This window comes from Ceratosolen solmsi, unplaced genomic scaffold, assembly GCF_000503995.2.
Source record: "Ceratosolen solmsi marchali unplaced genomic scaffold, CerSol_1.0 scaffold2, whole genome shotgun sequence".
NCBI classification, from domain to species: domain Eukaryota; kingdom Metazoa; phylum Arthropoda; class Insecta; order Hymenoptera; family Agaonidae; genus Ceratosolen; species Ceratosolen solmsi.
Window position 1 is genome coordinate 5,611,682 of NW_011948422.1, and position 26,321 is coordinate 5,638,002.

The window sequence follows — 26,321 nt, forward strand, 5'->3', positions numbered from 1 at the left end:
AGGAATGCCTCCATTGCTGGAGGCAGTCTTACAACGACGCTCAGCAGGTATCTCTATCACATGAGATGGCTCTGGCTATTAAAGAAGCCCTGCCTCCAGACGGTGCCTGCAATCAATTTACCGAGACTCAATATCGCGGCCATAGCTCGAATACTTTCGACTATTACAAAGTAAGATTTTATATTCGTGTGTATTCAACGTATGCTTATATATATATATATATATATATATTTCGAGAATACCAATTCGTTAGAAATCTTAATTGTTTTGAACTTATGTATACTATATAGATTGTATAAATACAAAAATTTATATTTATCCCAAAACAAATTGCACTGTTCCCCTAAGAAATATCAAATGCATTATTCGAGCCCAAAAATAAAATTAAATCAGTTTATATTGAATATTAATGTATTAGTTTAAAAAAAAAAAATTTTCTTTTAATATACTACGTAAATATATATATATATATTTGATATATATTTGATATATTTTTTATTATAGGATTCGTCTTGCGGAGGGTTTTAATTTTGCATATTCAGCTGCTGGTATAATAAATACTGTGATGGAGGTGCAAATGAAAGGGTCAGGGTATAACGATGCAGCGTACCCCTGTATAGTTCAATATATTTTATTTCCTCCTCACGTAGTAATTGGCCCTGGTAGTGCAGATAAAGATAGTATATCGGAAGATGAAACAGATGAAGGTTATTATTACAGTTAGATAATAAACTAAATTTTTAAATATTCATTGAAAGTAATTGTTTCTTAAATGTTCTATCTATTTTTCAATGCTTTGATGTAGAAGAGAATAGTAGTACTTTGTTTTAAGAAATTGATATTTTTTGCAAATAAAAGGTACGGTCGATGGAGAAAATGGTGTTGAGGATAACGAAACAACTGGAGACTTTCAAATAGTTATGGAAGTTTGGATCGAACCCCAATGTGGCTATGCTCAGATGAACTCGCGAAAAAAAGCTGCTTATATGCATTCCTGTGAATACCATCAACTTCCTGAAGTGGTAAGTAGAAATGTAAAATTAGTACTATTAATGAGAAAATTATAAATTTACAAGTCGACTTTAATAAATTATACATAGTTCCGCTAAAGCAAAGAAACTTTTGAAACATCATCTCATATATTATCATATACTGTCATATAATACCGAAAACTTGACGAAATCAAAGATATTATACGAATAATTACAAGAAACGTTGATTAGTTCTCTTAATGTGAAATTTTTAATAAGAATTGGATAAAATTCGAGATATTTAATAATCACAAGCTTTCCGCAAATTATTTCATTGCACTAAGTTATTTACATTTGCAAACGGAGCATTGATATACAAAATTACAATCAATTACCTTAAAAATTTAATACATTTTCGCATATTATCAAGGAGAATATTTAATTTAAAAGATCGAAACAAATAAATTCTTGAACGATAATGATGGTATTCAACGACGAAATTTGAATTATTGAATCATCTTAAAAATAATAATTAAATTGTACATTGCTTTATGCTTAAATGACTAGTCACTTAAATCAAGGGTCGTCTCTTTTTATAAAATAAATCATAGGTAGATAAGATATCCAAATATTTCCAATATCTCAACACGTATACGTCTGATTACCGGCGACACTCGAAGAATGCACCGATCGATTCGATCGAAGCAAATTAGTAGAACAGAAAACAGAAAATAATCGCTTATATGATCATTCGTGTGAATAAATAATTGTCCGTTATTGTAAGAAATGCATTATTTCTCTTCGTGAATTTCATTCGGCTGTCTGAATGTTTATTTCTTGAAAAGATGATTCCTCGTCACTTGGCAAAGCCAACGCGTTATCGAAAAAGGAATTGAGTTTTTCACAACTCCCCCGGCTAAAAGTCAAAAGCCTCGTTCCACCTCTATCTGCCTCTTCGACGTACCTTATCTCGCTGGCAACGGCGTTGATAATGGTCGTAATCAGCAAAATAAAAATTTATCCTGACCAGCGGTTTTCTGAAGTGGTTTATTTTGTTAGGTAGACGAAAGAGCGAGCGCACGCGCGCTATCTCCCTCGACAAACAAAAAAAGTCGTCAAAGATATTAAAGATTTCACTTGTACGAGCCGTGGCACGAAAATCTTAAAAATAAAAAAAATATATATATACATATATAAAATTTCAAACACTTGTACGTCTTTTTAAATGCTTTGTAAAACTTTGTGCTTGTAATAATTCAATGTATTCTACGCTTTTTCAATAAAAGATCGCCTGGTGTTATTTTAATTTACATAAATATAATAAGACCGGTTTATATAATTTTTCTATCTTAAATCGATTTTATCGCATAACAATTTTTATTTATAATGTTATTCTTGAATACATTAATTTACAATTGCTTATTATTATACTGCTTTGGATATTATTATTATTATGTCCAACAAATGAAAATGAAAAATTACATTCAAAATTTAAAAGAATACATATCGAAATGATAAAATTCTACCTTATATGTGTATGCACACGCAAAAAAAAAAAATCATCAAAAAAAGAGAAATTATCAATCTTAAGTAAACACATTGCTCTTACAATGGAATTCGTCATGTTATCGTATCCCGTTTAAAATTTAAGTTGTAATTTCGAAACACCGTTAATTTTATATCTTGATCTAACGTTAATTTTTATATATTAACGTTGAGATAGCTACATATAAATAATTAAACAAGCAATTGTTACGCTCAAGTAGCTATTTTTCTTACGAATATGATATTAAAATAGAATTAAAATATTATACGTGTACATTGTTTAGAGCTGAAAAAGATTCTTCGATGATAAAATTGTCAAGATTTATTGAATTAATGCTAACATTCGAAATTATTTCTATATGAATAGCAAATATATCAATTATTTATATGCCTTCAATTATTCTTGATATTTTGATTTTCATAAAATACTAATATATTTAAAAGCAGCTTCTTATTTCTTATTGAAAGCCAGGCTTTTTTTTCATTATACATTGCAATAATTATAGTATCTTTTTAATTTATGTTTTCCATATTTTATACAGATATCATTTTATTGCGAATTTTTAACATAATCCATTTATTAAGATATAAAAAATATTTCTATACATTTTAAGAATTGTCTAGGCATCATAAGCTTAGAGACATTAACAATGAGTGAAATTCGAACGACAAAGCATATCCATTACTTTCTCTTGTAAAATTATAAAATATAAATAAATAATATTTAACTACCGTTCGTGTTCTACAATTCCATTGAAACCAAAATAGTGACTTATATTTTTTCCTGTACACTTAGATAACGTCATTATTTACACTTTTTATTACTATTTATATTTTGTTATTGAAAATTCAATAATATTACCGTTTAAATTATTTTATAATCAAATTAATTTTATAATATTTTGATTGAAAAAATGAAGCTACAATTTCCAAATGAAATCGATAGAATTTTCAAACACTATTTATTAAAGTTAAAATTATGAAATTACTGTATTTAAATATTATTAAAAATTTCGATATTTAATAAAATACATGTAGGTCATTAAAAATAATATATCAAAGGGTTAATACCTCAGTCAGATACAAACAAATTATAACAAGAAAAATGTTAAATCTTCGTGACTCAAATATAACCAAAAATTATTTTTAATTCATAATAACTGAAAATAATAATTAAAATAGATGCAAATAATTTTACACGTTAGCATTGTAAAATAAAATGAAGTAATGCAGCATTTGCAACATCGGGAGTTTGCTTTAATTACAATTGTAGATAATTGAAACTATACAAAACTTATATAATAAATAAATGTAAATATTTCTAAAAAAAAAAAAAGAACTAAATAATAGGAGATATCTACAAATTTAATAAAGTTTATATTTTCGTGTATTATATTGAGATGTACATAGTAAAATAACAACAAAAATTAATTCTACCGTTGTGTAAAGTATATAATTTGAAATTAATTTTTATTGTTTGTATTGATCATAATTGGAAAATGAAAGGTATTCAATTTTTTTAACAGATTTTAATCGTACAGTTTTATGCATTCAAAAAATTGTGGTTGTATAATAAATTTTTAATTTAATAGACAATTGTTATGGACCACAATAAACTTACGATTTAAGTAAACAAAACATTACAGATTCAAAATTAGTTTTATTCATTAAATATTCCTATGAATGTAAATTGAGTTAAGATTTTATTTATGAGTTTCAATATGTAATATATTTTTATTATAATATTATAAATATCGAAGAATAAAATCAGAGTACAATTGTTATTAGGAGTTTCTCAAATTTTTGAATTTCTATATTTTCTTTTTAAATGTTTTTATAATTTGTTCAAATTGTTATATTGTTAAATAATATGAAACGTGTACAAAATGGTAAATAACAAATAATGAATTATAATAATCAAAAAGTCGATTTTTAAAAATATTTTTAACAATTTATATTTCTTAAAGCTTATTTTCTATAATTAAATGGATTTTTTTTTAATTTAATGTAAATAAATTGTCTTCAACAAAATCGATTATTTAGTTATAAAAATAATTTCATCTGTCATGCTTTTTTACTTCATTTATAATATTTTGAAGATTTTTCTATTTAAATGTGTTTTTATCATCAGAACTATAACAATAATATAGTATTGCTTTTTAAATAATATAATTTTATGACTTATTCATTCATGAAAAACTCTTCATGAATTCCAGTTTAATGTATTCTGCAAACTCTAACAATTCCTTGAACGTTATAATAAGTACGAAAAAATATACAAATATAAATTTTAAAACTTTCTGTCGATATGGAATTGGAAATAAAAAATATTTGTTTTATAACATTGTATTTTTAAAAAATAAATTTTTACTAGTGCACTTCATAAGCTTGCTACTATAGTCAAGCACCTATCATACGATCATATTGATGTTTAAGTTTTTTTAAACAATAACAATACTTTTTTACAATATACCAAATTATTATAGTTACAAATTTAACATTATTATCAATAATCATTCACCTTCACTCTCCTAGTTCAACCAAAAACGATGCAAGTTATTATATTCATCGATATTTAGTATTATATTCCGGTACCATAGTTTTTTTCGCAAATTCGGGCAACAATATTGCTTGTTTTAAGCTATGATGAGTCGTCCGTGACAAGCGTGTCGTTATCATTAGCGGGCGGGGCGCGTGAACAACGGCAACAAGAGAGTGCCGATATCGATGGGTAGTAGAAGGACTTGAAACGAGCTTTTCCTATCAGTCAGACTTCGGCAGGTATATATAGGTCTCATCATCTGACTTGGGCCTACTACTGACCCATCACGAGCTATCGCAAGTGCTCGTATTTGTTTCTTATCTATTATTCTACAGTCATTTATATTTTCAATATCCATTTTCTTCTAACTTTCTCTTCCTTTATATTATATACCTTTCCTTTTCATCTATTTCTCTCTCTCTCTCTCTCTCTCTCTCTCTCTCTGCATATATATATATATATATATATATATGTATATATATAAATTTGTTTTTTGTTTTAATTAAGTGTTTGAAAGGGGTTTGGTGCAGTGTTGGAACATCGCAAAATTCATAGTTACGTGTGAACTTTTAAGTGCGGTTCGTTGTATTATATTTTTACGTTTTTCCGTTTCATATCATGAATACAAAATCCACATACTCAAAAAACACTCGTCGTACTTGTGATCTTATAGTTGCTAAATAGAAATGGAGTTGTCAACTTTTTTTTCTTTTGTTCTAATGTTGGCTTTTTAATTGACTAGTGTTGAATGTATTACTTTATTAACATTAAATTCAAATTGCGTTAATTTTATTAAATTTAATTTTACGTGAATATGTTTGCTTAAATAATTCTTAAAACTTTAATATGTAGTTTTCATGTTGAACATATTACTTATAATATTATCTTTTGATTATAATATAATTTAATAAACAATGAAGAGGACCAATTAATAGTTTGATATCATTTTTTTTTTATTAAACCAATTGACCTTTCAATGAACGTGCTGTTTTTATTTGTGTAACAAGATCAAACTATTAATACTGGTGAAGTGATGTTCAAAGTAATGTTTAAATTAAATGGGAAAAAAAATAGTGATGAAAGGTGTCTTCAGGGATGATTACATATTCTTATGCATTCGTTATATAAGATAATAGCGTTTATATGTACGTATATATAAATGTACGCGCGCGCTTGAATGCGCGTATGTGTGCGCGTGCGGGCGTATGTATCTATATGTATATACATCTGTATATACATGAATAACAAAAAATACGTTTCCTCAAGAAAAAGCCAGGAAGAATTAATACGCGATAACAGAGATAAGACACTAGTCTCTCGCTCCCCCCGTTCTTCAAAATGTTTTTGGTTACGGAACAGAAATATGTGCTTGGCTCTAATCTGTTATAGTGCTCCCACTTGAGACAACCAAAAATATCGCTCAAACGCAGGTTATAAAATAAAAGAAAAGTGGTATAAAATTCAGTACAGTGCGAAAGAGAACAGTGATAAGGGAGTAGCGTCTTATCGATTTAAGACCGCCTCAATCTCCGAATGAATTATAAGTTTAAGCGGGCATGGGTAATGATAAATTGAATTTCGTGAGTCAAGGGAAGTGGGGGGGGGCGGAATGATTTTGCGATGTTCCATTGCTACTTCGATTAGACATAGAAATAAAATGTGCGATGTTTTACGATAGGCTCGTGCGTGTCTACATGTGCGGAAATATGATAAAAGTGATGACGCCATGTATGTATGGAAAGGTGATGAAGATTAGAATGAATGCTATGTCGAGTGTTGAAATAATATAAAGCATGCTTTACATTATTGATAATGGTAATATAATTTGAGCAGTATAAATTATGTAGTGACATTGCGAGTACAATTATTGTTATTAAAAGATTAATACGATATTAAATACATAAGACGTGTAAATTATTTAAATTATAAATATTTTTTAATTTACTTCTATATTATATAACGGGATATCAAATAAAATATATTTTTAAAAATACATAACTCTACATATAACAATACAATATGGTGATTCCTTTTTCGAAAATTATACTAAATGAATTCGGATTGATTTCACCATTTAAATCTTAGAATAATGCATATTCAGATGTTACTATTTTTTTTACTGATAATTAAACCATAAATATTGTATCACAATATAAAATAATGAAATATATCAGATGCTAAACAATAAGCATTTAAAATATATATATTAATAATAATTATAAATACACTTTTCGTAAAAATTTATTTTTTATAAAATAATATCAAATATAACATAAATATTAATTTTTTTATTATTTTTAATACTTTTATGCTCAATAATTATTACAATAGTAATAATAATAATCGCATTCTAAATTAAAAAAATATACAAACTATAAATAATTATTACACTAATTGAAGTACATAATAACGTGCAATTAGTTTACGCACATTAAAACATTTATTTTAAAATTGTTAAAATAGTAAAAAATAAACTGTTTTTGTTTATCAGCACTATATAAATATGTGTTAAGCAGTTTTAATTTTACAAATATTTTTTGATTTAGATAAATTTATTTCTAACAAAGATGCAAAAAGTAATGGAAAAAGATATATATATATAAATATATATATATATATATATATATATATATATATATATATATATATATAGATTCAGAGAGAGAGAGAGAGAGAGAGAGAGAGAAAGAGAGAGAGAGAGAGAAGAAAAAAAATATAATCTTCCAAAAATAAGAATATTAATAATAGATTTTTTCCCATCCTCATGGGCTTGGATAATCTTTGGAAAAAAATATAATCTTCCAAAAATAAGAATATTAATAATAGATTTTTTCCCATCCTCATGGGCTTGGATAATCTTTGGATGTCCTCGAATTCACCACTGAAACTGCAGCGAAGGGTCGGGTGTACTTGAGTTGGAAGTGGGGATCTAGACAATGAGCATAAAGGGCTCTGAAAAATTTGCCAGATCTAACTCTTCCAGCTCGAGATCACTTGGCAATACGTCAACAGCCAATTGATTTTTCTTTTCTTATTCGATGTCGATAATGCCCATCAAAATTTCGACATCGGAAATCATTTTCCCTGATGGCAAATGAGTGAGAGAATAAAAAGAAAAGATAAAGCATCAGTCAAATCGAGCAAAAGAGAAAAAAACAGGGAGCGCGAAAATTAATTTTTTTCAAGAGTTCCAGGTTCAAGTGGAGTAGTGGTCTCTGCGCTTTGTAATAAAGTGAGATTCAACTCCTCCAACTTATTCCTGAAATCTCATGACATCTTCGCTTCAAGAATTTGATTGTAAAAAGAATTAAATAGTAACATTTCACGATCTCCAATTCGTTTAGACCTATAAAAATAAAACATAAGAAAATTATTTTTAAGGTAATCGAGTATATGTGCATGACTTGTAAAATATATTTGTAATTTTCTCTATATTGTGTATTTATTATATAATGATTTTCTTTTTATCGATGTCAATAACTGAAAAGAAAATTAAAAAAAAACAAAAATTATTATAGATCAAAGTTCAATAGACAATTTATTATAAGTAATGCAAATTAAAAAATATTATTTTATTCAAATAAAACAACAAATTACCTATACCTAAGATGTAAAAATAAATCCATAAATTATATGATATAAATAATCTTGAAATTCTGATCTTATATATATTTACAATTAAAAATAAAACTACACTATGAATTTTGAATAGTTATTACAATAATAATATTTCATTAAACTTTACTTAATACATACAATAGTAATAGAAATATTAATAATAATTCTATTCCCTGAATTAAAACGCATTCATCTTAATATAAAAATTACTCGTAAAAACTTTCTATAACAAATTAATATTCAACTTTATTAACGAAAGATATTTAAATTCATCGTAAGATTTTATATAAATTTGGTTAAATAGATATTTTGAATATTAAAATATGTATGAATTTATTAATAAAATAGTATTAATTTTATAACAAAAAATAATTAATAATATATGAATATGTATTTTTATCATATTACATTTTTATTTTATATAAAACAATATAATACATAATAACACATTCATGATACATAGTATTGAGGTAAAAATGTAATTTTAACTTTTTCTTTAAACTCGTGCAAAATATAGTATTATGTAATAGTAGATTGTAATCTAAGCTTTCTAAATTAATTTTGTTATTACTAATCATAAATATTGCAAATTAAAGTTTAACTAGATGAAATGAAATTAAATTACCAAAACATAAAACTGAAAAAAAAAGTTATAGGTGGAAAATTAATGTTATTGAAAAAATCTATAATAATATTGAAATAGATAATTAGATATGTAAATGAACAATAAAAATTGTAATTCACAAATTGAAACATTATTTTATTGGTTATGCAGGTTAATGTAATATAACGATTAGAAATATTTTAGGAATGACCTTTTTAATTGAAATATATAAATAAAATGAATTAATTCGTCCTGACAAACATACCAGTGTATAAATTTTAATTTCAAAAAATCTGAAATCTTATTTAGTTTTTTATGATAAAACCATAATTTTTGTACAAAACATTTTTTATACTATTTTTATAACTAATTATAAGTTGTGACAATAAAATGAAATTGTAATCACTCTATCCAAGTCTCTAAAACAATTTTTTAAAAATATCCATCATTTAAAATCATATTTTATTAAAGATCCATATTTCTTCATGTTAAAAAGACATTTTATCCTTTCAGTTAAAAGTAAAAAATTTCACCATTTATATTTATTTATTTATTTTGAATTGAATTAAATTTCGAAAAATAATATATGCACCTTGTAAAAATAAGTAAATACTTGGTTAGTTTATTTTATTAATTAAATCATGAATCAATAATTTTCATCAAAATCAAATGAATCAGAAATACACATTAATTATTAATATACGTAATTTAATAGTAATAATAATATAATAATTATTTTCTTTTATGAATTTGTTAAATGAGAAATGTTAAATATTGTTACAAATATTTTAAGAAATAATTGGAAATCACATTTACCTAATATTCATAGAATTTTAGTTTTTATAACTATTCATAATTCTTTAGTGTTAATAATAAACCCAATAAATTCAATAATAAATATAATTTTTTTATTTTCTTTTTCGTTAATGAAATAACAAAAATATACAATTTTTATATATTTACTTGTATGATATGTATAAATTTGCACAACCGATTGTAATATTATTTACAAACTTTTTTTCCTTATTAAAATTGGATGTCAAAAAAAAAAAAAAAAAAAAAAACAGATATCCAAAGTAGACAAAGAATGCATCAACGCCCTCCTAACCCTGGAGCATCTTAGCCTAATGTGTCAAGTGTTACCGCCAAGCAACGACATCCCATGTAATCAGCAACAAACAGGTTTATCAGGAAATCAACCAACTAGCAGCAATGTTAACAATAACTGCAATAACAACATAAGTCTAAACAAAACAACAACAAGACGGGCCACGTACCCGGAGATCTCGGAAAATGCTCTCATCGACAATCGCATTCGCTCCATGCAATTCGATTTTGATACGCTCGGTATTTTATCCAAGTGTCAGCAAGCGGAACTTCTATTCTCCATGTTTGCCGATGGTCTGATTCATCAGTATTTTATACACTTGTATTGATAAATATATATTGATAATTTATTGCAAATCATTGGGATATAAATAGAAAATGCTTTATTTACAAAAATATAGTTTTATTAAGGGTACAATTTTACTGTGAATAGAAAATTTATAATATTTTTATGTGCATAAGAAAAATGTATAAAAGTGTTAAATAAAAATAAAAATTAAATTCATTTCCCAAAACATTAATTTTATTTTTCAAATGCTAATAGTTCGTTTGAAAAATTCAAAATAGATTATTTGATGTACTGATAATAGTGTTTTCTGTGTATTTATATACTTAAATTAGAAAAAATGCTTTTTAGATGTTAAAGATCAGCTGCAAGAAGAAAACAATGCCAATGGAATTTTAATGGAAGGCCTATTGAATCATATACAAAATTTACATAATAAAGAACTCATACTGAGTGCAACGGACTCGAATAGATTTACTAAAATGCTTGCAGCAAGACACAGAGAGGAAGAATCAAAATTCTTCTTTTGTAATTATGGTATATTAAAATTATTACAAGCTAGAATTATAATTCAAAATTGTTATGCGAGTTTTCTTTTATTTAAAAATCAAAATTTAATCCCTAAAATGCTTTAAATTATTCTTTATAATTGTTTAGATCCTCTATTTATTTATTTATTTTTTTTTTTTTTTTTTTTAATTGTTTGTACTCAAACTTATACTTAAATATTGTATATATATATTACAATATTTAAATAAATTAAAAGAAATTATAATAGAAATATCTATTAGTAATTTATCCTGAAAAGTAATTCAGATGTAAAATAATGATTTTCAATATCGATAAAAGTAATTATGTTCAAACTCTAGAGTAAAAAAAAGTCTTGTGTTATTTATAAATTAAATCAGCATCTAAGCTTATAGATTTAAGGAAACTTTAAGTAGACAAATTCAACAGTAAGTATACAATCTTTAGAAATAGAAAGGAATAGCAAGCCAATGTTATACCCGCGCTGGAGATGCTTTATCAAAGGCATCAGTGTCACTCACGTAATAGTCACGCTAATACCAGCATCAGAGAATGATGTGCATTTAATGACATATCCGGAAGAAGAAATCGATCGTCACGTTCTCACTACTCCTGTATTTGAGCACCAGCAAGACGACTCGACAAGTGAACAGTTGGATTATAAGCAACTTGAGGTGTACGGAGATAATAGGGAACTATTGCCATCCGCGGATGCATCGTCCATTCAAATTGCTTCTGACATCTTGGTAAGATTGTACAATGAAATAGAATATGCGATATTAAATTTTCGCGTAGCTTTTATCAGGAATGCTTCTCAAATCTTATCTTATTGATTTAATTTGCTTGACATTATGAGTAAAATGTGACAATCCAAACCTCATTATCAAATTAATTAATGTTTCGTGAAGAGTTGTAAAAAGAATTTTCACTTTTATTTTTCTTTTTTCTATCCTTTATATATTAAAATAATCACTAAATACATTGATCTTTGATTAATGATAATGAAATCAATACTTATGAGGATTATAAAGTTGATAGATATCGTAAAATTATTGATGATATTGATAGTGACATATGATCTTTTATTATATGTCATATGATAATGATAATGATGATAATAATAATAATAATAATAATGATGATGATGATGATGATGATGATGATGATGATGATGATGATGATGATGATGATGATGATGATGACGATGACGATGACGATGACGATGACGATGATAATGATAATGATAATAATAACAACACCAGTAACAATTTATAATGAGTTCATATTCAAATTAATATTGAAAAATGCTCAAGGTATTTCTCTTGGTGTAAGTTCACTTCCATTTTCATGTAATGTAATGATTTAACACATGCTAAACTGACGATAATATCGTCTAGTTTAATCGTATCGCACTTAATTTTTATATTAATAAGTTACCGACTATTATCTTTGATATTTATGTGTAGTGACAAGTACTCGGGTTTGAAATGAAGGTAAATACGTGATTTCTTATCATTAAAGAAATAAACGCATGCGCGCGCACACACCGAACAATGGGAAATACTGGGATGAATGACATGGAGACTCATAAATAATATCAATGACATTTTAATTTTTTATATTTTTAATAATATTTTTCTATTTTTGCAAATGCTTATTTTATTTTATAATAATTGTATTTTTATTCATTTTAACTGAGTTATTTGTTTAATCTCTTTGTAATTTTTAGATACATATAAGTGCTGAATAAAAAAATTAAATATTTATTTTTCCTTAGTTGACATTATAATAATTTCTAATAGTTTCTAATAATTTTTAGAAAATAGTTAAAAACAATTAATATATTAATTTCACCAAATTTCGTAAAAATTTATCATAAAAATATTTCTTTTTATATAAAAATTTGTAATTTTATTTATATTGAAAATCTTATAATTTATATTTTTTATGAATTATTTGTTTCTAATTAATAACGTGTTTATAATACGAAATTTCGTTGAAATATAAAAAAAAAAAAATAAAAAAATAATTCTCTTCGCTATTTCATATCCTTTTATTTGGTCGTTTATCAAATACAGCTCGAATATTTGTGCTTTTTTAATTTAATTGTGATCAACATATCAAAAAGTCAAATAATATTGTTTACAATATTAAAATGCTAATATTAAAAATTACATTAAAAAATTTTAATCTTTGAAAAATATATTAGATTAAAAGAAATAATATAAAACCTCTGATTAATCTAGCTGGTAGATTTCTATTTTCAACAAAAAAAAAAAAATCGATTTTTTACAACGCTTATAAAATTTGAAGTTAATAAACGTTTTACATGAGTTTACTTTATAACCGAGTTGAGATATGATAAAAATCGTATTATCGACTATGTATAATTAGTTTTGTTTATAATTGGCAAAACATTAGGTTTGAATACGATTAGTAATAATAATTATTGTTGTAACACGAAAGCAAGACAAAGATAATAATAATATTATTTTACGCTATTTTTTTTTTTTTTTAGACTCGATGCGTATAAAAAGATTGGAAAACATATATTTGAATTAAATTATTAAGCACCATGTATTGATAGTACAATTGTCTTTTATTATTTAATTAACAGGAGAGCAATGAACTGGACTACTTCAAAAACGCCTTGGCTTTCAGCTCGCCTAAAACGACAGATACGTACGAAAAGTCACTGCCATCGACTGTCGAGAACACAAAGCGCGGACTTATACTACCGATATACGTGTATGATTGTTCCTTGGCATTGCTCATCGATGCGCTCATTGAGAAACTTGAAAGACCGAGGTTCAAAGACATCTATCATAACCATACCTATCGAATGAATGAACAACTCCACGAGGATTTTATAAATCTCAAATCAGCTGATACTACAAAGCCGTCGTCACCTGAACCGAAGAGCGAAGACTCCGATAATATTCCCAACGGTAATTTGAAACCTAAAATTAGAAGAAAGATATGATTATAGAAATTTATTATTCGTTATTATTATATTAATAATAGTTTGATTTTTAATTTTATTATACAGAAATATTATTCTTTTAATTAATACCGACTTTTTTATGCTATTAGCTTATTTATATAGATAAATTTTTATATCAGTTTTAAATATATTTATAAAATAAATTTATAAAGTAGTAAATATACGTTCGATAAAATTATTTTAGTAAATCATTTAATGATTTTATGATAAATTCTAATATAATTTTCTATAAATAGTAGGGTAATGAATACTTAAACTTTTATGTGGCCATATTTAATAGAAAGTTAACGTTTACATTAATTCTTTCGACAAATATATTTCCCATAATAAAATGAAGCTAAAATAGTAAATTAGTTATTTGAACTACATTGATGTTTGTACACTGAACTTATTTTATTTTGTTTCTTAAGCTATAAATCCATGTTACCAGCCTGAGTTACATATTGTACAATTGTTTATTATTTATTATTATTTAAGAATAAGTAATTGTTTATTTATATTAAATGAATTTGTTCATGTGCATGTCCAATTACAAATAATTAATTTGTCTAGATCAACGTAATCTCACGGAACACTGCAAGGTCTTAAGTTTGGCTCACTGCCATTCTTATGTGGTGGCAGTTTACAAGTCTCTGGTTCTTCAACAACCATTAAACTATGATGACATGGATGCAGCGGTCGAGCAGTGTGAGGAATGCCTGATTGAAATCAATATCACGGATTATTTGCGAGCTGTTTGTCAACATCTCAGAACACCCGACAATGAAGGGACCCCATGTAGCGAGATGCGCAATATGCATAATCTAATTAAGGATAAATTTAAGAAGATCATTAATGTTGCCTTTAAGCAAGTGCCTGTACATCCTGATTTCTACTACTGTCTACCATCCTGGAAAAATGACAAACTGGTTTGTATACGAATGTAAATTAATTAATACAATATTATTATATGCATTTGTATTGAACATATTCTCATTTAACAAAATATTAAATAAATCATGAATGACAGTTCAAAGTTTATATTTCTCCTCTTTAAATGTGCCCATAATTATTAAAGTATTAATATACATGTTAAATTTACGCGTTGAAGTATTAATACAGTGAATAGGATGCTTAGTATAGTTAACGTTTTAAACTTGTAACTTTTATTTTAGGCTGATGCGGTACCGCAAGCATCTTCCGACAGTGATGACGAAGTACGTTTTAATTCTGAAGCAATTAATGGAAAACTATGTAGCTCTATGAAAAAAGGTAGTGTGTAATTTTTAGTTAAAGTTTTTTTTAAAACTAAATTTCAGTATTTTAAACTTTCAGTAATCTTTATTACTTTACTATATATCGTAATCGTATTTCAATATTGAAGTTCTACTAATTATATATGCTAATGTATATTATTACATAATTATAGTCATTCGATACGATTATTTTATCATAATTGTATATTTTACAAATATTCATAAATTTAAACTGAAAGTTAATCTAATATGCCTTATGTACGTTGTTAATATAATTACTTATGACAATGATATAAAATATCTTGTTTATTGACTAGTTAATCATATCGGTACGATCATGTGGTCTGGAAATGGCATGCACGAACGTTCCAAACTTTCTAAAAGCTCTGATTCAACCGACTCTTTCATCAGTGATCTACAAATGGATGCAGAACACGATCATGATCAGCCCTTATTTCTTCAACTTAATTGCTCGATTCACTCCAAGTCCAGCTTTTCCAGTACTGCCGTCAAACTTCTTCCAACTTGCTTTACTGAAATTACCCAAAAACTCGACGATTACAATCTTAAAGATTGCGGCGCTTCTTCTGGTTTAAAAATCACTCTTGATATAATCTGTCTAAATTTACCAAAGGAAGTTCTCGAAGTAAGTCAGAATTACGAACATTTATATATAAAGATTAATGTGTTTTTATATTATAACAAAAAAAAAAAAAAAAAGCATCTATATAGAAAATCATAAAAATAATGTTAACGCCATGTTGAAACTTTAAAAAGCTCGTAAATGTACTTTCATACATCAAATTCTTTAAAACTACATAAATTTAATATTTGAATTTCGAATATTACGAAATTGCTAAAAACATTGCTCCAGATTGAGAAATGTTAATTATCAGTTGACGAATTAGATTTTAGATCATTAATAAAGCTATTTATCTAATTCAGCAAATTGTTTCATAAACAAAAGGAATGAAAGAAAGAGAATAATAAATACTATAAATTTCTCAAATATATTAAAAAATTTAAAAGGAATATTATAGTTGACAGAAACTAGCATATAATAATAATCCGATATCGGATATCTAAGAAATATATAAGTTTTAAGAAACGTTTGACGTGTTAATAATATTATACTGCTTTACAAATGATTGCATAAATCATACAACATACTATTATTTACATTTTGTAATTGTAATAGTTTTTATGTACTTTAAATCTCACAAATATTACAACCAGGTAAGCATCCAGAATACACCATCGGGCCTGAGAACAACTTCGTATTCTAGCGAAAGTAGTATGCGTGGCGGCCCCGATAATAATGAAAATAGCTTTGACAGACTTCAGACAGCCGAGGGTGAACATATGCACGAGGGCATGGCGAATTTACCGAGTCATCAGTATGCCGCAGTGTCAAATCTCGTTGAGGAAATCCATTGGCTGCTGAGAGACGAAACCGCGGCAGTGCTTTTGGATAAGTCCTCGCCTACGGAAGAGACGCTGAATTTTGTGGCCAAGCATGTAGCCAATTCAAATAACAGAACAAGCTGTTACATGGATAAAGTGCCTTTACATTTCGTTTTCTCGTCGGATAACAGCCTGCCAAAATTTATGGAGGAGCTTAAGAAATTAACGATAGATCGATATTGTATTCGTCAAGGAGGCAATTTATTTTACTTTGTAAAAAAGACATTAAATACGAATAATATTATCTGTGTCGATGATATACAGCAAACGTCTTTTAAAGACGGATCTGCGGAAAAACGTAAGTGATGAATAATACAAAAATTCGACAAACTTCTTTATAAAATTGATGCAAATCTTTTCTCTTAAAACAAAAAATATTGTTAAATTTTTCAAATACATAATTCTGTCAATGTCAAGTCATTGAAATTAACAAAGTATTTGAGATATTTTTATTAACGTTTATGTACTGACATTTACATTTTTAGTGCATTGAAAAATGAGTATTTCTCTCGGCTAATTCGAAAATGCGTTATTATTAATTGATACTTAAATTTATGCAATTAAATTTATATATTTTCCCTAGTCTTAGACGATGACAACTCGGTTTTCATCGGAGACGACTTACAGGTTCCAACGTCTGTACGAGTAAAGAAGCAAGACTCTGGCGATCCTCCCGGTTATCATTCGGAAATATCGAGTATCGGCGACAATCAAGTAGGTACAGACGATGGCTACGAAGGGGACAGTAGCGACTCCGAGGATGACTGTCAGTGGCTTATTGATCTCGATCACCGACGAGATCTTCTTCCCAATTTCTGGCTGATACTGCGCGTTCAGGATGGCCATGTCAATGTTTATTTTCACTGCCGGTTTCTCGAACTTACTTCATCGGAAGTCGATCGTTATCAACAAGTGCAAAAAACTGCAGTACTACAGATTAAAGCAATATGTCAAAGAGTCAATCAGTATTTGTTACTACGTGATTTACATGACAAACGTATGTGTGATCAACTACTTGAGCCTGAGTCTATTGAAGACCATACGTGGAAAAATGCTGAAAATAATTCTGAAAGCAGCTCGTTACCGTTACAAAATCAGAACAGTAATGGTGAATATAAATATTAGAACATGTAGATTTTTCTTTAATTTTCAAATGAATTTTTTTTTTTTTTTTTTTTTTTTTTTTTTTTTTTTTTTTTTTTTTTTTAATAGCTAAAGAGCTTGAGATATTATTTCATTTCGCATTTCTTAAATATACATGTAATACACACTTTACGTAATTAATTAAGTTCCACAGAGAGCAAAGAAGCTTTTTCAATTACTCTACATACAGGGTATAGTCACTTTATATAAATAATCGATTGTTTCATTACAATAGCGACAAACGTCTCACCAGGAATGTTTCGTTGTCCCATTGTATGGGAGGTACCATTCTGTTTGCATCACCGTTTGAAAACTGGACCTGGTAAAACTGGTATGTCCCGCGGTATCAAAGCTCTGCAGGCTGTGCTTAATCGCTTCTCCGTGAACAACCGTAGTAATATGTTCGTCTACCAGGAAAGCAACGGCAATGTCTTTTACTTAAGATTACACGAGCGGACGAGCGATGACAGGCCACTACAAAGTAGCAAGCTCTCGGAGAGCGATGAAAGGCTAATGGTATCACGTAGTAGCAGTGTAGCTTCGTTATCGCAGGCCAAGAGCTTAGGGATATCGACGGATCAGAGCTCGTCGTCGTCGACTTCGGCAATGGATTTGCTTAGGCCAAGAGTTCGCTCTTTCGGCGAACGAGAATCGGATATATTAAACAAATCTGGTGATTCGATTGTATTAATGGTACGCTTTTCAGGTCATATATTTTGTTTAATAAGTCTGACTATCCTTAGGTAATAATAAATAAACACGTATTAGAATCTAAGAATCTAATTCATAAAACAGGTACATGGTATATCAGAGGCTGGGCCGGAGGTGAGGTGTGAGCTCGTACAAGTATTGCAAAATCGTCTAGACGACGCCGTTCTCGAGGTTTTATCCGTTATGTTAGCGAGGAATCCCATGTGCAAACTCACACCGTCAGATGTCCACTTCATTCAACGACAATATCGTGCTCCCGAAAGCGTTATACAATTGTCTGTGCAGCAATGCTGCTTACGTCATATGGGCGCACTCGGCTACTACCTACGCCAGAATATACTCCAATTTCTTTATACGCCCAAATACATCGATACAAGGGCACACTCTCATTTTCAAGATTACTCGCAATCTGACGGCTCGAGCAAAAGGGTTCCTGAAAGTGACATTTTTTTATACAACCAGAGTCACTCGAGTGGAAGCCGAGGGATAGCGTGCATTGCGATCGCAATCGTTAATGAGAAAGGCGAGATTATTGCCACGGAGAACGAGAATGTTTTTGATTCGATGTTCCCTATTTGTCCGGAGATTCGCGACTTTGAAGAAATCGTTTCGACCGACGTATATTGGGGGCAGAATTGTGTGAGTAAAGATATTTTTACCGAGCTTACGCAATTCAATTCTTTAAAAGTTTGCCTTGTGAAGAAAGCCGAATTAATGTAAATTTTCTATTAAACATTAAGAAATCATTTTCAAGCTTCACATTTTAAATAATCATAAATAACATTATTGAATTGATATGCTCTATTAATGAAAAATAGGGGGAAAAAATTAATGCGGTGCTGAAAATTAAAGATAAATAATTAAAGAGAAATTATGTTCTTTCAGGATAAAAATGAATCGCAAGAATTATCAAAAGCTTACATTGAATTTCGTATATGGAAACAAGGCCGTGTGAACTTGGAATCTCTCGTGCAAAAGTTAAAAGCCGCCGTTAGACACGCAAATTGGGATCTAATCACTGAGTATAATTTTTTACCAACACCTTTAGCCGAGCCTCTATATGAGAATTCCGAAGATATTGACGAGGCCGACGTGAGAAATAATCCCTTGGAACTGAATGGCTACGAATTAGGTACTTGTTTATTATAATATGTAAATAAAATTCTTTTAAATAAACATAAATATTTCATAATAATCGTATGAATAGGATGTCGAAAAATACATTAAAAATTACAACGATTAAAAGCATCGAACTTACGTACTTAAGCTAATTTAAATAAGATTAAAGTATTTTTTTATGCTAAGGTGAAAAGGGAAAATTAAGAAGAGTTTATCAAACAACAATGGCTTACTGGTTTCAATTTGCACTGGATTTGTCTGCGCCGGCTATAAAGAAACACGTGGTCATTTTGGAAAGACGACACTCCCTGCAAGTAATTCTAAAGGAATTACAAAATCTCGTGCATAGTCATGCGCTTGATACAACGGCGCGTACCTTTGTACAATGGAGCAGACAACCATTTATCGACAACAGGTTAACTCAGGATGAATTATTACTCAGCAAGACTCTAGAAAATGCCGATGGGAATGTCAAATGGCTATCAAAAGCCTCCGAACAGGAAAGCTCGGACGATTTGATTTTCTTGCCATGTGATGTGACGCAAGAGCAGTCAGAAATGTACGTTAGGAGTATTTTAATTGCCAGAAATTTTAATCAGTGGAAAGCATCATTTAGTAATAGAATCGAATCTGAACAACTTATTCCAAAAGGTACCTATAAATTTCTTAATATTTATTTTTTTTTATTTTTTTTTTTATTTTTTTTTCTTTTTTTTTTTTTTTTTTTTTTTTTAAAGGTATTACCTATTAAAATTGAGTGATCAAAATATGATATTGAAATATTATAAATAATGTGATTTTATGTGATCTAATGTGTGCAGATCTAATATTAACATATTATAGTTTACTACATTGAGAAAAGTAGAATTATATCAAGCAACGCTTCATAAATGATATTTTTTTATTTTCAGATCAAAAATTACTTCAAAAATTTAACCCATTAATTTTAGAAAAAACTTTCGTACCCAGACAAAGATTGCTTCTAGCTAAAATACAAAATCAACATGTGCGTACATTTTTTAATTATTTTGAAATGTCGATAAAATGATACGATTAATCATCTTTGTTTTTTCGCAGATTATTCTTTATATGTACAACTGGTCCAAGGAACGTTCCGAAAAATTAATAAAACAAGTAACAAATTTGGGTCTCTGGCTATCTTCTAGATCAAACATATATTCCAACATAATAATGCAAAAACTTGGAATATTTCATCATCAACCTATTAGAAACTACGAACAAGAGGAGCATAATCATTCTCAATACTACCACATAAGTGATATGGAAAGTCTCGCAAAATTTCCAAATGTAGGGCACGCTGATAACAAAGAATGGCAACGGATTAGTAGTCGGGCACAAACGGGTAAAGGTGCAATGCCATTCTCATGGAATCACATGATGGGTCAAGTGATGCGTGACGCAAAACCATGTGGTCAGTATCCTCCAAATACCACTGATCCTGTGGTGAAAGCTGCATACGATTTTCAAGAGCTTCGACACAAGGAAAAAAAATCTAAAGGTACTACTTTACTATTTTAAAATATTTTTTGTTATTTAAATTACACTACAATTATCTAGGAGAAACATTTAAAATTTTGTATAAAAAAAAAAAAAAAAAAAAAAAAAAAAAAAAAAAAAAAAAAAAAAAACATTAATATTTGTATTCCTAATGAAGTTGTTAAGTCAAGTACACTATATTATATTACTATACTATACTATATTATAGTACACTATAATAAACTATGATAAAAATACACTAAAAAAAAAAAAAAAAAAAAACTGAAAGAAATTTGATGGGATTACAATTAACATTTATAAAGTTCAATTGATTGCTAATGAACGCAAGATTATGACTAAACTTGTGTTTCTCTCTCAACCGTCGTACTTTGAGTATAGGTAATGATAAAATATGAGATATTAAATTAACGTATTCGAAAAGATAAAAGATATTGATTATTCGACCTTCTTATAAGTAATGCCGGTGCTCTCTTTACTTCTCAAATTACATCCACAGCTGATATTAAATCATTGTATAGGTATCATCCTAGTATAGGTATCGTATGACCTCTTAATTTTCCATTGACCACCATGACTAATTAAAAATAAAAGAAAGGTCAAGGCCGACTGTTCAATACATTGTCATATATTTATGTATTACTTTGATATTCGATTGTACATACAATCACAACATCAAAATAAACAATGTGTAAATGTTTATTAATGTTTCTTACATGTCAGAATAATGAATGATGATCGAGATTTTTGATAAATATACCTAAATTTAAGTGCATGAATACCTTTAATAATATACCGAATAAATAAATAAATGGTATAACAATAAAAATTAGGCAATGACTTGATAAAAATGATCAGGAAAATTATGTGAAAAGATGAAAAGATGAAGTTATCATATGCGAATTAACTGTGAAACATAATTAATGGATTCATTCATATTATTTTAGAGCTTCGTGGAAGTTAACATAATCCATGTTTAGTAATGACTTGCTTATAATGAAACATTTTTTCGTTGCAGTTTTCTTTATGTTTGTAATGTAGTTTTAAATGCATATTCGGGCAGTAACTGTTGAAAGTAAGCTTATAACTCGTAGTGCATACTTCATATCTAGTATCAAATGTTGATTGTTAATTTTAAAATAAATAATTAAAGCATACTTTTATTTCACTAGATGACCTTAATAAGCTTCACACCATGTGGCAAAGTCGTGGGGCCGTGCCAAATATTCCGATTTCTTTGGCTACTTTAAACACTTTTAAACAACATTCTCGACTCATTCACTATTGTCACACACCTTTGCTATTCTTACCAACATGGCGATTACAATCAGCAGCGACGAGAGACCATTCGCTGACACCGCCTCCGCTTCATTTACCTCTTAACGCACAACAACGATCAAGAAGTACTAGCGATGCATCTATGAAAAAAATTGTTTCTAAATGGCACACAGAAATTTGCGAATTAATGCTGTCTGAATATAAACAGTACCTTCAAGTATTAGGATTTAATCCAATTCAAATAGAATCACAACAAAAAATGTAATTATAAAGTAGAGCAATTTCGTACTATAACATTAATTAGTTTTGATATGTAATTGTTTTAGTGCATCGCTTAAATTTATTAGAAAATAAATTATTTCGCTATTATTGTAAATATTTATACATATTTGGCCGTCAATTACGATGATTAAACAAAACCTTTGTTTATTTTTACAGTGAAGAGGTATCAATTCTTAATCAAGCCTTTTATCTTAAAAAGTCTATGTTAGGTGGGGTATTATTGTTTGAAATTCACTTAGCCGAACCATTTTTTATCGTTAAATTACGAGTAATCGAATGCAGTCGATTACAAGCAAAGTCCAGCAGTGCCTTAGTAAATCAGGTATATTTTAATAGTGTTTAACTAAAAAAAAAACAACAAACAAACAAACAAATAACCAAAAAAAAATTTTTTTAAACTTGACATATAAAGAGTAAAATTATTTTATTTTATTTTCAGTTTATGTTGAGTTTCGTAGATGTCTGTGATAAGATAAAAATAAATATGCATTTACATTCCTTCACCTACGATTTTCATCTACGATGTATACATTCGTATATCGCTGGGAATTGCCAGTGGTCATTGAAACACGGTTATCATCTTACAAATTTTTTGGACGATTTCAATAAATATTATAGCAAAGCGCCTAACTATGCTAGAAATTTAATCTACAGTGGTAAAGAAAAAATATATTAATTTACAATTAAGAATAATTCGTTTTCCCAATCAACAATACACTCGTCATTAACATAACGAAATAATTTTATCTGCGCTTCTGCACATATTGCACGTACTGTAGAAACGTATTATAAAAAATGAAATGTTTACAATATTTATGATTACTTGCAGGTGTCGTGACAGTGAACAATTTAGTGACACCTGCGCACACTTTGTACCAGTACCTGCTCTCACACGAGAAAACCTATGATATGCAAGTGTTCTCGATGTCCGACGACTCGGACGACACGCAACAAAGCGAGTACGTTCTGGTAAGACTACAGAGCACACCTCTACTCAGCTACCATGACGCCCAAGACATCAAGTACACGGACGACTTTGACGTCGCACTCATTGTCACTTGGCTGGAACAGTTCTCTCAGCCAGACAGCCGCGACATTACCCTTAAATATTACCTGATGCTCACGAGCAAGCGCGAACTTTATCCCAAGCGCGAGGTCGAGAGCAACAATAAAATTGGCAAATTTCGCACTGTATATAGCGTCGTCAAATCCATGACCAACTCCCAAATGGACAGCCTGTCCGAGTCAAGTCCCGTGTCGACCAATTCACCTTCTCTTGGTAAGCAGGTCAAAAGCGAACTACTGTCGAGTTCGAGTGATCTGCATGCCGAGATCACCAATACCAAATGGGTAAGCAGCCGTTCCTATATCTTTTGCTTCTTGCTATCCTTTCATGTATTTAAAATAAATGAAAAAGTCGTTGAGAAGCTGACATTCTTTTAACAAAATGAAATATAACGCGTATGTACGCTGTAATGGAACTTGTATAAATTTAAGAATAATCTATACGGTTGTTTCTTTTCTGATTCTAAACTATGATAAATGTTCGGCAAATTAAATATTAATATCAGTTATTATAAAATCACCACAATTATCAAGTTGATGATGAGCATTCGTATTTTTTGCCCGATTCGTTTATAATAAAATATTATGTAAGATATATTTAAAAGATTACATTTCTTGGGAATGAAGGAAAAAAACAATCGCGTGGATGGGAATATGATAGAGACCTTCCTTATTTCAAGCAGCTGACAAATGTTTCATTCTAATTGGCAGAGAAATTGAAAAAAGTGCAAAAATTTACTACTACTCTACGCATAAAGAATAATCCATAGTCTTGATTGTAAACCGAGCAGTCTTACAGTTATAGATTAATAATCTATAATAACAATAACTCTTTGTTTTAAAGTAATTGTCTGTCAATGCAAATATGACTAATATATTTCATCATAGCATACTTAGCAATAAAGTAAAATAAATATATAAATAAATTATATAAATTGCCATCATACCTGAATTGAAAGGGCTCGTGTTTTATAAGCTCAAGTAATACGAGACTATTGAGGAATAAAGAGAAAGAAAGAAGAAAAAAAAATACGAAATAATACCGAGACCATTACGTTTGTGTAGGACGCAAACGCCCCAGAATCATTATCATCGGTAAGAGATTACGAAGGCTTAGAGGCAAAAAGTCTAAAAGAGGATATGCAAAGTCCGATGGCCCCAACACCACCTCCGGTACCCGAATCGCCACTCGCCCCCAACATTCTCAACAGCACCATGTCCTACTCGAACCTCACACAGATTCGCCAGGAGTCCATCAATTACTTGGGCTATTACTCATCGCACGAGCAGCTCATGCAGCAGCTCATCATGTCTCAAGCGAACGCCGCCCGTCGCCACATTAGCAATATGATTGAGCAAGGAGCCCTCCACTGCCGCACACACTTACTTTGGAATCGTTTGCTCGAGAACAGATCTACCTTAACGTATGCCGAATTCACCGAGCTCCGTTCGCTGGCTTGTGTCGAACCTTTATCGAGGCTCGACCCAAGACTCAATCCCCTAGTCAATCAGCCGATCGTCTGGTACCAAAGCCTAGCCAAGCTTCTACAAAACAAGTACCAGGAGTATCACAAACAATTTAATGCTCCTGATGGCAATATTACACATCATCTTATACTGCATCCGAATTACGTGCAGGCGTTTATGATGTTGACTATTGATATGCACACGTCCAGGGGGGTAAGTCTCACTACTATCGGTAGGAGCTTTTTATTACCTAAATTCGTAACTGTTAATATAAGCTCTTCGCTTATGAAATTCGCTCGGTAATCTTAAGTAATAGATCATTAAAAGATCATTAATAAATCATTGAAAGGTCTTACTATATTATTTTCAAATGTAAAAAAAAAAACTTGTGTGTATAATTTAACTAAAATAAATTGAATTCATTTTAGGAATTGTATGCCGTTTACAGAAAAACTGAAGGAACCATAAGTACACCGTTCACTGTTGGAGATATTTACAGTTTGATCGAGGACTTTGTTAACGCCTGCTGTTTTCACCTTTGGGTGGGACTTTGCTCTTAAATACTATGTTTATTTTTTTATTATTTTTTTTTTGTTTTTTTTTTTTGTTTTTACTCGGAAAAAGCAAAAGATATCTTTGTTATTTGTACGTTGTTATATAAAATAAAATGAAATATTTTCGTGTTACCAATTTGCTTATTATTTATTTATTTAAGATCTCAGACCTCAAATACGCGTGATATATTAAGAAATAAATTGGTTGTTAGTAAATCAACACAGCAGCAGTATTATGTACAGAAATGTTTTATTCTTAAATTATGCACAAATTGCAATCAAT

General features: G+C 28.9%; 2 protein-coding genes across 3 annotated transcripts in view; both read left to right on the top strand.

The window, feature by feature from the left end:
- LOC105361868 (protein SZT2-like) overlaps window positions 1-197 on the top strand; it is a 4,962-nt gene extending 4,765 nt beyond the window's left edge. Inside the window, exon 7 of the mRNA XM_011499152.1 lies at window positions 1-197. This exon is cut by the window's left edge and continues 568 nt beyond it. Coding sequence (XP_011497454.1) covers window positions 1-174 — 174 coding nt within the window. The 3' untranslated portion in view covers window positions 175-197.
- Window positions 198-510: 313 nt separating this feature from the next.
- On the top strand, window positions 511-26,057 carry LOC105361867 (protein SZT2). 2 transcript variants are annotated; one of them, XM_011499149.1, is made up of 23 exons: window positions 511-707; window positions 859-1,022; window positions 10,348-10,681; window positions 11,025-11,210; window positions 11,649-11,947; window positions 13,819-14,149; window positions 14,758-15,113; window positions 15,360-15,456; window positions 15,758-16,086; window positions 16,677-17,202; window positions 17,488-18,012; window positions 18,283-18,740; window positions 18,843-19,397; window positions 19,644-19,890; window positions 20,064-20,528; window positions 20,789-20,883; window positions 20,955-21,396; window positions 22,565-22,931; window positions 23,109-23,274; window positions 23,392-23,608; window positions 23,782-24,302; window positions 25,083-25,697; window positions 25,913-26,057. In XM_011499149.1, exons 1-23 carry the CDS (start codon window positions 566-568, stop codon window positions 26,042-26,044), a joined length of 7,569 nt encoding a protein of 2,522 aa, XP_011497451.1. In that variant the 5' UTR covers window positions 511-565; the 3' UTR covers window positions 26,045-26,057. The 2 variants fall into 2 exon arrangements, with proteins under 2 accessions (XP_011497451.1, XP_011497452.1); XM_011499150.1 differs by lacking the exon at window positions 511-707 and having other exon boundaries at window positions 716-1,022; window positions 15,360-15,459.
- Window positions 26,058-26,321: the final 264 nt, after the last annotated feature.

Excerpts from the sequence above, each read along its gene's own strand:
- LOC105361867 (XM_011499149.1), top strand. The coding sequence starts at position 566 with ATGGAGGTGCAAATGAAAGGGTCAGGGTATAACGATGCAGCGTACCCC. Across the intron at positions 11,211-11,648 it reads ATTCTTCTTTTGTAATTATG|AAATAGAAAGGAATAGCAAG; the intron begins GTATATTAAAAT and ends TACAATCTTTAG. Across the intron at positions 19,398-19,643 it reads TATATTGGGGGCAGAATTGT|GATAAAAATGAATCGCAAGA; the intron begins GTGAGTAAAGAT and ends ATGTTCTTTCAG.